The sequence below is a fragment of the Myotis yumanensis genome, unplaced genomic scaffold (genome assembly GCF_028538775.1).
Source record: "Myotis yumanensis isolate MYYU_CA2020_CCGP unplaced genomic scaffold, mMyoYum1.0.hap1 SCAF_1, whole genome shotgun sequence".
NCBI lineage: Eukaryota > Metazoa > Chordata > Mammalia > Chiroptera > Vespertilionidae > Myotis > Myotis yumanensis.
This window is the reverse complement of record NW_027223752.1, coordinates 206,040,940-206,053,253: the sequence shown is the minus strand read 5'-3', so window position 1 is coordinate 206,053,253 and position 12,314 is coordinate 206,040,940. Positions and strand designations below refer to the sequence as shown.

The window sequence follows — 12,314 nt, the reverse complement described above, 5'->3', positions numbered from 1 at the left end:
GGACTTGGACGAGGCAGCACAGGGGCCGAGCCACATCTCACAGAGCCAGTGTGGGAAGTCGGCCTGTTTGCAGTGGGACTCTGCTAAGGTTATCAGCTGGGAAGGACCGAGGGACAAAGAGCAGCTGCCCAGAGGCACTGGTGCAATAACAGGACCCCTGTCTGCTGGGGGTGAGGGGAAGAATGAAGCCCATCAGAGCAAATGGCCACCGGGTGAAGGGCCGCTTGCCCAGAGGTCACACGTAAAGGAGAAAGGCTCTGAATTAATATCAGTATCAGTGTATCAGCCCCTTTAGATAGCTAGCTTGCAAGGTCAGACAGTTAAGTTCATCTTTTCTATTCAAACAAAAAACAAAAAGTTATTTTACAGTCTAAAAATAGCAGAGTTGACCTACAGAATAAGAGACTGTCTAAGAATAACAGAGTAGTTCAAACAGCAGTTTTCCAAAGGAGGGATTACTATGCTTCATCATCTAGAACTCCCTTAACCCCCCTAAAATCTAGGCCTAACTGGTTGGAAACCTGTGACAGTTCCACCTCTCTTCCCATGACTTTTATTACTATCCTCCTGAGCTAGAGTTCACTCTACCACTTGTGCTGTTTTTGCATTGTACATTGACCAGACATGAAATGTTCCAGGCATCACAGAAAAAACCACGAGCCAGAAATGGTTTCTGCCCAAGGAACTCACAGATTAGGGGAGAAATAAGAAGCAAAAAACTCATTCAGTTAAAAAGTTGAGTACCAGGAACAAACAAAACAGTTGAGGACCAATAATATACCAGGCAGTGTGCTACAAAGATGCTAGCAAGGCTGCTGCAAGTGGGCAAATATGGTTCCTGTTTTTATGGAAATTATAGTCAATGTAGAGAGACGAGCCTTAAACATTGACCAATGCTCAGAAACAGAGAGCTCTATGAAGGTCAAAGAAGTAAGTTTAAAAGCCTGGGACCAGGATGCAGAAATATTGAAGGATGAAAAGTAGTTAGCTAGGTTGCTGGTATAGAGAGGAGAGGGGAAGAGGCAGGATTTAGTAGGACCCTGACAAGATAGGAGTCTGTAAAGAGTAGGAGTTCAATAAAATGTCCTGTCATTTCATCAAGTACTCAATAGGTACTCTGTTCTGACATTCAAACACACCTTGATTATTTAATCTTACAAAACCCCTAAACCTCGTCTCTGTGTTGCTTGAGTGCTGTCTATACCAGGATGCATGAATTATCTTTTCTCCCCAGAAGAGTTATATATTATCCCTATTTTGCAGTCAGGAAAATTGGGCCTCTGATAAATTAAGTAACGTGTTCATAGTCTCTTGTCCAAGCATGTCAAACTCACAACAAATATTTTTGCGGGCCAGCCAATATAACGGTATGTAAGAAACGTTTTAATAAAAATTTCGTAACTTAATTTTTACAATATCCTGTTATACACAATTATTAAGAATGAACTACAACCTTCGCTAATGAATGATTACTATGATCGTGTTGCATTCATTTCCCTTACGCACTTTATGCGCAGGAGCACCATTTCTCTCCACTAATACTAGCAGCAAATATTTTAGCAGCCGATTGCCACGTCATTAGTCTTGGACTGACTTGTTTGGTGTGCGCAACAGGAAATATTTCGATTTCGGAGAACAAGAAAAATAGGTTTATTGTGTTACACTTACTAATTTGTGCAGTTATTCAGTGTCTGGTAAGTTAATGTTCAAGAAAAAGAATTTTTATTAAAATCTTTTATATTTTATGTTAACAATGACTCATTTATTTCAGCCCTTTCTATTCAGCATGTCTCTATGGAACAAAACCTACGTTTCTATGAAAATTGAAGCTTTTTTTTTTTTTTTTTTTGGCCCACATAAACTTAAACCCTGTTTATTTGGCCCGTGGTAGCCTTTGAGTTTGACATGCTTGCTCTCGTGAGTCTTAAAGCCAGGATCTAACCCGGACATTCTCACCCGAAAACACTGCCTTTCCTGCCTTACTTTCGACTGCTCCTAAACTGGAGCCCAAAGGGCAGCCAAAGGGTTTCACCACATGTTGCCCTACCCGGTTTGGCTCACTGGATAGAGCATTGGCCTGAGGACTCAAGGGTCCCGGGTTCAATTCCGGTCAGGGACATGTACCTTGGTTGCGGGCACATCCCCAGTGGGGGGAGTGCAGGAGGCGCCTGATCGATGTTTCTCTCTCATCGATGTTTCTAACTCTATCCCTGACCCTTCCTCTCTGTAAAAAATCAATAAAATATATTTAAAAACAACAACACAAAAAACAAAACAAAACGATCCAGTGATAGGCTAAACAAGCTTGAGAGTTTCAGTAAGTTGATGTAAAAATTTGAAATAAATATATATATATATATATATATATATATATATATATATATTTTTAAATTTAAAAAAACGAGAGAAACCAAGATGGCGGCATAGGTAAACACCGGAGTTTGCTGCCTCGAACAACCACTTCAAAAATACAACTAAAAGACGGAACGGACATCATCCAGAACCACAGGAAGGCTGGCTGAGTGGAAATTCTACAATTAGAAGGAAAGAGAAAAGCATACCGAGACTCAGAGGAGGCGCAGTGCGGAAGTAAAATCCTAAGGTGCGGAGTGCATGAGGAGCAGGCTGGCGGCTGAGGGCGAGGTTGTTGTTTTCAATCGGGAGGGAGTCTCAGGCTCTGAGCTCCAGTTCCGGGCGAGTCTCTAGGGACCCAGACTCATACGGGAGAAGCGGGACTGTCTGGCATCGGTCAGAACTCGAGGGTAGCTTTCTCTGTGGGGCTTGCAGCGATTACCAGGACATTGAGAAGCAGAGCCTCTGAGGGCAAGTCTGAGAGCAGCCATAACTGCTAGCTCCTCCCTGTTGATCCCGTGGGACCCGCCCCGCCCAAGCCCTGCAGGGAGGCTTTTGCTGGATAGCCTCAGGCAAAGGCTAGATTAGCACCTCCCTAGAGATCCAGGAGCCAGGAAGCCCAGAGGTCAGAGTGGGACCTTCCAGTTTGCAGCTCCCTGGAAACATAAAGGACACACTCAGGGGGCAGACTCAGTGAGCCCCAAAGCCCCATTGAAGCAAGTCTAGCCCCAAAGGGGTGTCTCCAGCACAGAAGTTCTCCCACCGCAGACACAGCTGATTCTCACAGCCAATTGGCCTGGAGGTCAATTCCTCACAGTGATAACTACAACAATCAAGGCTTAACCACAACAAGACTGTGCACAAAGCCCACAGGGGGGTGCACCAAGAGTGTCTGCCTCAGGTAATTGGGACACTTAGCACAGAAAGGCACTCTATCGACACAGCGAAGCATAAAAAAATGCCGAGACAAAGAAACAGGACACAAATGGCAGAAATGGAGGAAAGCAAAATGCTGGATATAGAGTTCAAAACCACACTTTTAAGGTCTTTAAAGAACTGTTTAGAAGCCGCCGATAAATTAAGGCCTTCGAAAAGACTGGTGAGACTGCCGATAAATGTAGTGAGATCTTCGAAAAGACTGGTAAGACCGCCGATAAATGTAGTGAGATCCTCCAGAAATCTAATGAGACCCTTGATGTTGTGATAAAGGACCAACTAGAAATTAAGCATACACTGACTGAAATAAAGAATATTATACAGACTCCCAACAGCAGACCAGAGGATCCCAAGAATCAAGTCAAAGATTTGAAATACGAAGAAGCAAAAAACACCCAACTGGAAAAGCAAAATGAAAAAAGAATCCAAAAATACGAAGATAGTGTAAGGAGCCTCTGGGACAGCCTCAAGCATAACAACATCCGAATTATAGGGGTGCCAGAAGAAGAGAGCAAGATATTGAAAACCTATTTGAAGAAATAATGACAGAAAACTTCCCCCACCTAGTGAAAGAAATGGACTTACAGATCCAAGAAGCACAGAGAACCCCAAACAAAAGGAAGCCAAAGAGGACCACACCAAGACACATCATAATTAAAATGCCAAGAGCAAAAGACAGAGAGAGAATCCTAAAAGCAGCAAGAGAAAGAAAGTCAATTACCTACAAGGGAGTACCCATACGACTATCAGCTGATTTCTCAACAGAAACTTTGCAGGCCAGAAGGGAGTGGCAAGAAATATTCAAAGTGATGAACAGCAAGAACCTACAACCAAGATTACTTTATCCAGCAAAGCTATCATTCAGAAGTGAAGGTCAGATAAAGAGCTTCACAGATAAGGAAAAGCTAAAGGAGTTCATCACCACCAAACCAGTTTTATATGAAATGCTGAAAGGTATCCTTTAAGAAGAGGAAGAAGAAAAAGGTAAAGATACAAACTTTCAACAACAAATACACATCTATCAACACGTGAATCTAAAAATCAAGTGAATAAATAATCTGATGTACAGAATGAACTGGTGATTATAATGAATCAGGGACATAGAAAGGGAATGGACTGACTATTCTTGGGGAGGAAAGGGGTGTGTGGGGTGTGGGAAGAGATTGGACAATAATTGTGCACCTATGGATGAGGACAGTGGGTGGGGAGTGAGGGCGGAGGGAGGGGTGGGAACTGGGTGGAGGGGAGTTATGGTGGGAAAAAAGAGGAACCAATGTAATCTGAACAATAAAGATTTAATTTAAAAAAAATTAAAAAAAAAAAAAAAAGGGTTTCACCACATGTGCTTAGCACTTGGAGATTCTTTTCTTCTGTGCCTTTGCCCATATTCCCTTCTCTCCTGAACTTTACTCAGAACCAACCTCAGGTTTTTCTATTATCTTTCAAAACCCCCTTCAAATGTCAATTCCCCTATGAAATACTATCAAGCAGCAAGAAACCGTCTCTCTTTCAAACGACTCTCTACGTTTCTAGTTGGTATGTTACCACCCCCATAGGCCTTTTTAAAAATTTCTTTATTGATTAAGGTAGTACATATGTGTCCTTATCTCCCCCCGCGCCCGCCCCCACTCGTGCCCCTAGACCTTTTATTTATCTTCCATAGATCGTTGCCCAGCTCCGGCGTGGGGGTACCAGGACGGCTTCGCACGCAGCGGCCGCGCCGGAGTGCACGGTGCTCTGAGCGGAACCTGTCTGGTAACCCGTTCTCAACCCGCCCCCGGGGTCCCACGGCTCAAGCTTCCTTCAGGAAAGGTGCACCCACTTTATCCACGAATTTCTAGCAACTACCGAGTAAGATACGGCCTCTGACGCTGACTCGGATATAGGCGCTTCCGACTCTGACCGCTTAGCAACCACTGGCTTCCTCCCCCGCTGGCCGCCTCCGAGATCCTTTTCCGGGGCAGAGGTCATCCCGTCCCGCCCGCGTTTCCTCCAAGATGGCGAGCGGCGGCGGCGGCGCTGGGGGTGTTTCGGTGCCTGCGCTCTGGAGCGAAGTGAACCGTTATGGCCAGAATGGTGACTTCACGCGCGCTCTCAAAACCGTCAACAAAAGTAAGTGTCAGGGCGGGCGCCGGGGCGGGCCGGGCCGGCGGAAGGATGCGGGCTCCTTCCGGCGCGCGCGACCACCTTTGAGTAGACGCGGGGGCGGGAAGACTCCGCCGCCAGTCCGGGGCTCGAACCCCGGGCGGCCTCGGGGGCGTGGGGTCGCGGCTCCGGCTGCCAGAAACCAGCCCTGGGTTTGGGGGTGTTTAGAGCCACGTGTACTTCCCTCTTGACACCCCTCGGGAAGCGAGGGAGGGATTTAAAGAGACCGCTGCTGCCAGCGCCTCATCCGAACTGTTCTCTCCTGGGACGCCTCTGTTTTCACGCCTGATTTCGCAAATATCCCCCATTACCTTCCCTTCGCCCATTTCACGGAGCGATCGGGACAGTGCTGTTGCCGGGGCAGCTCGTTCCCTGGGGCCTCCGCGCGGGGAGGATCCTGCCTGTGACACGTACTGGACAAGCGGGTGCTGACGAGGTGGGAGCTGCGCGGCCGGGGAGCAGGACGGGCTGCATGTGTCCGCCAGGCCCGCGGCCCCGCAGACGCTCCCCCGGTGTTATTAGCCCGAAAACGCCTGCGAAAGCACTGGCAATTGAAATCACGTCGGAAGGAACATCTGGCCTGTTTGGGGTTTTTTTGTGTGTCCCATAACTGATCATTTCCGATAAACTGCCTTCGCTATGAAGTTTATTCATTATGTTCTCCTATCCTTTGCTACTAAACTGTAACATGGCTGTGCTTTTTAATGCTCTCTGTCGTGCTAAATTCTTCATGGAAGATGCCGCCTCTATTTGGTAGATTTGGAAATGGAATTAACAGGACAGAGTTTGCTATTTAAAGCAGTAATGACGTACAAGGTATGTAAGTGCAATACAAGGTTGTATAAATAATTTTCACCAGCCTGTTGTTGGTTTAATGTGAAAAGAAGTGATTGTGCTCACAATACATTTTTTTTGTTTTTTGGTGATTTCCGGCATTGAGGGAAATAAATGCCAATTAGAATTATTTAATATCTAAACTTGTTTTGAATTAAGGTTAGCTTTTGGCTAGGCCTGCAGCCAATGCTACTCAGTCACAATGTAGTAAGGTATAAGAACTATTTTTTAAAAAATATATTTTATTGATTTTTTTACAGAGAGGAAGGGAGAGGGATAGAGAGTTAGAAACATCGATCAGCCGCCTCCTGCACACACCCTACTGGGGATGTGCCCGCCACCAAGGTACATGCCCTTGACCGGAATTGAACCTGGGACCCTTGAGTCCACAGGCTGACGCTCTATCCACTGAGCCAAACCGGTTAGGGCAGGAACTATTTTTTTTATTATTTTTTATTTTAATTTATTTATTGATTAAGGTATTACATATGTGTCCTTATTCCCCCATATAGGAACTATTTAATCAGCAGCTCTCATTTTGTTATCCAGTACAGTATATATTTTCCTCAGTGGCAGAAGCCTTTAACTCTTAGCTGAGTTCTTGCACTTTACCAGGGGGAAGGGGAGTGATCCTAGTCATTTTGACAATGAACAGGTGTTTAGCATTGAAACTTGGCTACCTGACTCCTACCTTGTACTTCTCTTTGGTCATCTTAGGTGAAAAGGGAAATTCTGAATGTCCTTTTGAAACTATTGCCAGCAAGATAAATTGCATTTGTATACTTTACAGCTTATAAATATCGCCAAAATATTCTCATTTCATCTTCTTGATAACCTTGTGAAATAGGTAATGCTTTCATACTCGTCTTGCAGATCAGAAGATTTAGATTTGTAGTTAGATGACTTGCCCAAGACCTCAAGGCATCTAATGACAATCTTGTACTCAAAACTAAATTTGTTTCCAAATTCTACATGAGTTTTCTTCTTTCCCTGTAAAGTAATGAAATATGTAGGATGTAGCATGCATCCCAAGATGAAAAAGTCGTACAAAACAGCTTTTTCCTTGCTTCTTTGTAACTCTCCTTTTATCACTTCTTAAGCTAAAATGAAGATTCCCTCTTTTTTAAAAAAATGTTTGACAAATCATTTTTGCTGCAATACAATTGGAAATGCAATTTCCTGAGGCAGGGAGTGGGAAAAATTAGTAAAAATGTGAAAAGGGAATAGATTTAAATATTCTTTTCCTAAATTGTTCCGTAGTACTGCAGGTCAACAAGGATGATGTAACTGCCCTACACTGTAAAGTGGTATGCCTTATCCAGAATGGGAGTTTCAAGGAAGCCTTGAACATCATCAGTTCTCATACCAAAGTGTTAGCCAAGTAAGTGATTCAGTTGGTTGCTTGTGCAGTTATTAGAAACAGTTTTACCATAGGTACATTTATTTATTTCACCACTATTCAGTGATTTTTTTTTACCTGTTTATTTCTTTTTTTCTGTTAATTCCCAGTTGTGTCTGTGAAACTGGATGGAGTAATAGTAACTTTGTTCTTTACTGCCTTGCTGAGCCTTTTCTTTGCTCCATCTTTCCTTAGAACCACTAAGAAGGAGGAAAATTGTGGAGGGATGTGGAGCACAAATATAACAGAAGACATAGGGAGAACAACTTAGCAGAAAGTTTAATTTTTAAAAAAAAAATAGGGGGCAGAGAGGGCAGACGTGTGGTAGGGCAGTATTATAAGTAGAGGTCTCTGGGATGGTTTTAGCTGGACTTCTGTGCCTACCTCCTTTGGGAATTGTTAGGTGAGTTTGATCGTAGGCCAAGATCTTTCACTGTCAGCAGTCTTGAGACTGGTAGTATTTTCATTATTGTGAATATTTTTCACTTATTTATCTCATTTATCTTTTCATGAAATGTGAACTTATATTCTGAATTGTTACTCTAATTTGATTTTTTTTTTTAATAGTTGTGTATAAGCCCCAAAGAAATGTGTATTGAAGTGAAGTTTGCAGCGTATTTCTTTAATTAAAGATTCTGGTTTATAAAGTGCAGAGCAGTATATAGTATACTTCCTATTGTATAAGAAAAGGAGGATATTAGAATTTATATGTGTATTTTTCTGTATGTGCCAAAACAAACACTAGCTAGAGAAACAATGTGTAAAAATAGTCACTTGTAGCCCTAGCCGATTTGGCTCAGTGGGTAGAGAGTAGGCCTGTGGACCATAGGGTCCAGGTTGGATTCCGATCTAGGGCAAGTCCTTGTTTTTGCAGGCTCCTCCCTGGTCTCACATTGATGTTTCTGTCTTTCCCTCTTTCTTCCACTCTCTCTAAAAATCAATGGAAAAATATTCTTGGGCGAGGATTAACAACAACAAACAAATGAAAAACCAAACAAACAAAATAGTCACTTGTAGGAGGCGAGGAGGAACAGGGTAGATTTGTAAAGCAGTGGGAGTAAAACCTCTTCGTGTATACTTTTTTTTAAATTTGAGCCAAATACATGTGTTACAGATTGAAAACCTATTTTAAAACTATTAAAAATAAAGGGGAAATAAAGGAGCACTGCTTTCTTCTAGTAAATATGTTTATGTTGAAATTCAGTATTTTGAGTTTTGACCATTTTGTGAGGTTGAGAAATTTTGAAATAATTTTTGTTAGGCAAGTAAGTAAAAGGATATTGCTTTTATACATATTTTTCCTTATCGGTTATGGATGAAATTTCAAAATGCATTTCATCCACTATAGTTCACTCTAGTTTCAGGTGTCACATTAATGTAGCTGAAGTTTTAGGTCTATGTATGCTAAGTAATGTATTTGTTGTGTGTTTACCAGTTTGGATACAAATACTATGTTCATTTAAGATTTCCAGTTACTTTTTCTTACTAATCATGTACTTCTTGAACAAGTTAAAAGCATTATGGCTTATTATTTGATAAATAGATTTAAGAAACTTCTATAATAATTTAAAATAGTGTTCAGATTGTCTGTGTACCTGAGACAGTTATTTAGCTGATGCATTATTTCATTCTTAAATGTTTATTTCAGAAGGCCAGTAATTCTAATAAGAATATCCGTGAGAGCAAGAAAGGCTAAGGAAATGGATATATTTTCTGCCACTAATGAGCTGTCTGACTTTCAAATAAGTCACTTACCTTTATCAGCTTCCTCATCTCTTTTTAATGGGAATTTAATAATAATATATATCAAGTGCTTAGAGCAGTATGAGTGCTCCGCTATGTGAGCTAATAATCAGATATTGTTTTTTTCTTTTTCAGTAACTCTCTTTCTTTTGAGAAGGCATATTGCGAGTATAGGCTGAACAGAATTGAGAATGCCCTGAAGACAATAGAAAGTGCCAACCAGCAGACAGACAAACTAAAGGAGCTTTATGGACAAGTGGTAATTACTGTTTTTAAATACCTGTTGACAACCATCCTGAGTGAGCATGACTCTACCTGTAGCAAGGAGTACGGATGAGGAACCTGATGCTCCACAAAACTTGCCACCAAACTAGTTTTTAAGGTTTCAACATATTTCCTCTTCTTAATCTTCATGCAAAAGTTGCATATATAATGTTCTATGAACAAGAGATTTCCTCGGGGTAATTTAAAGTTAAGAACTATCCTGTGAAATTTGGACTTTTGTTTGTTTGTTTAAATTTGGACTTTTTAGTTGGAAAGGAGCTTATATGCTTAAGCAGTTTAAAAACTGTAATTCTAGTTTTTAACTATTTTAAGTTTATAATAAAATCATGATAATTTAGATAAATTCAGCTGGTTCATGAAAATATCTTATTTTAAAATATCTTATTTTTACATGTTTTGAGACATATAATTAAGCCTAATGTAAAATAGGGCTTTTAATGATAAGATGATAGAAATGTTATATTAGAACTAGCAAAACCCTCTTTAAAGATTTTTAAAATGTCAATTTGGGACAAATAATGCGGAATTGACTGTATTGTTCCCAAGAGGTAATATGAGTTTAAAAATATAAATGGATTGAATAAAGATTTGGGCAAGTTCATGGATTGTAAAAATAATCTTTAAGGTAAGCTGGATCAATGTAAGGTGAATTCTGGCACTTTGAGACTGATGAAGGGCACCAGTCTCTGTCTTATATAGTGAACTAACTGACTCACAGTAATGGTCTTTTAGGACAACTTCAGTGAAATAAGAAGAAATCATATTGTGTGTACGTCATACTATCCTATATGATTGCTGGCTTCTGGGAAAGAGAAAAATGAAGATTAAGTACAGTGAACTGGAAATATTAAGTCCTTTTGTTAACATCTAATTTTGTTCCTGTTTATTGGAGTTTAGTAGTTGCTCTGTGTTGTGGGAAATTTTTTTCATTATAAGTCAGACTTAGGTAATGGTGATTTCTATTACAGAAAGGTTTTCTTTCACACCCCACTTAGGCATTTACCTAACCTCAAGAAGAGGTAACTACAATGACTGTTTCTAGCTGAATAATTCCTGCAAATCTGCACTGTAATAGAAATACATTACAAGTAACTTTTTGCAAGAACTAGTAGCATGTGGAGCTAAATGGAAAATTATAAAGGAAAAATGGTTGATTGCCGATGTTATGCTGAATTCGTTTTCCTTCTTAGTGGTTTCAAAAATGGTTTGTATAGTGTTAGAGACATAACACTATAGTTCTCCTCTGATTTTTTACTTGTTATTTGTCTCTTCAGTTATACCGGCTAGAACGCTATGATGAATGCTTAGCTGTGTATAGAGATCTCGTCCGAAACTCCCAAGATGATTATGATGAGGAGAGAAAAACAAACCTTTCAGCAGTTGTTGCAGCTCAAAGCAATTGGGAAAAAGTGGTTCCAGTAGGTATCCCTGAGTCCCCACACAGCCATGAAATGATATTCCTGTCTAGTGTTTGATTGGTATTTTGTTCCATGACAGGAGAACTTGGGCCTCCAAGAAGGCACACATGAACTCTGCTACAATGCTGCATGTGCACTGATAGGACAAGGCCAGCTGAGTCAGGCAATGAAAATTCTACAAAAAGCTGAAGGTTGGAAATTTATTAAAATCATTTATAATTGTAATGCACATGCAACTTTGCAAAGTATTTACAAAAACTGCACTTGACTTTCTTGACGTTTTTAAGGTGGGAATTTCTCAAAGTTCTAGCTTTTTCTCTTGGGATTTTGATAATATCTTTTCTCTGTTTCTGTCTAATTCATAAGTCATATTACTTGTTCATTTTCAACGACACTGGATCTTAAAATATGAATTTTGAGGAAGAGGTTTTTAGACAAGTTACTGTGCATGTTAAATGTAAATTGAGTTAATTAATGTCAAGCACTTAAATTAGTACATGGCATCCTCCTATATAATAAAAGGCTAATATGCAAATAGACCAAGCGGCAGAACAACTGGTTGTTTTGATGCACATTGACCACCAGGGGCAGACGCTCAACGCAGGAGCTGCCCCCTGGTGGTCAGTGCGTTCCCTCAGGGGAGCGCTCAGCCAGATGCTGGGCTTACGGCTGGCGAGTGCAGCGGCAGTGGTGGGAGCCTCTCCCGCCTCCAAAGCAGCGCTAAGGATGTCCGACTGACAGCCTATGTCAGTCGGGCATCCCCCGTCAGTCAGACACCCCCGAGGGCTCCCAGACTGCGAGAGGGCCCAGGCTAGTCTGAGGGACCCTTCCCCCCGCCGAGTGCACGAATTTCGTGCACTGGGTCTAGTCCTATATAATAAAAGGCTAATATGCAAATTGTCCCCTTGGGAGTTTGATTGTTCGCTATGACCTGCACTTACCACCAGAGGGCAGCACGGAACATGGCTGGAGACCAGCAGCAGTGGCTGGGCTCTAAGGGAGCGAGGGAAGGAGGAGGCGGGGAGGTCAGGAGGCAGGGAACCTGATCGGCCCTGATCGCTGGCCAGGTCTAGGGACCCTACCTGTGCACAAATTTTGTGCACCAGGCCTCTAGTATAATATAAGCACTCAGTAAATATTAGTTGTTATTGTTATTAAACAGGTACTGAAGTATATCAAGTATAATAATAATATGGTATACC

General features: G+C 41.5%; 1 protein-coding gene across 1 annotated transcript in view; it reads left to right on the top strand.

The window, feature by feature from the left end:
• Window positions 1-5,279: 5,279 nt before the first annotated feature.
• SRP72 (signal recognition particle 72) overlaps window positions 5,280-12,314 on the top strand; it is a 31,301-nt gene continuing 24,266 nt past the window's right edge. Inside the window, exons 1-5 of the mRNA XM_070396166.1 lie at window positions 5,280-5,400; window positions 7,528-7,648; window positions 9,545-9,668; window positions 10,969-11,112; window positions 11,192-11,303. Of these exons, the coding sequence (XP_070252267.1) occupies window positions 5,286-5,400; window positions 7,528-7,648; window positions 9,545-9,668; window positions 10,969-11,112; window positions 11,192-11,303 (616 nt within the window). The 5' untranslated portion in view covers window positions 5,280-5,285. The remainder of the gene's footprint in view (window positions 5,401-7,527; window positions 7,649-9,544; window positions 9,669-10,968; window positions 11,113-11,191; window positions 11,304-12,314) is intronic.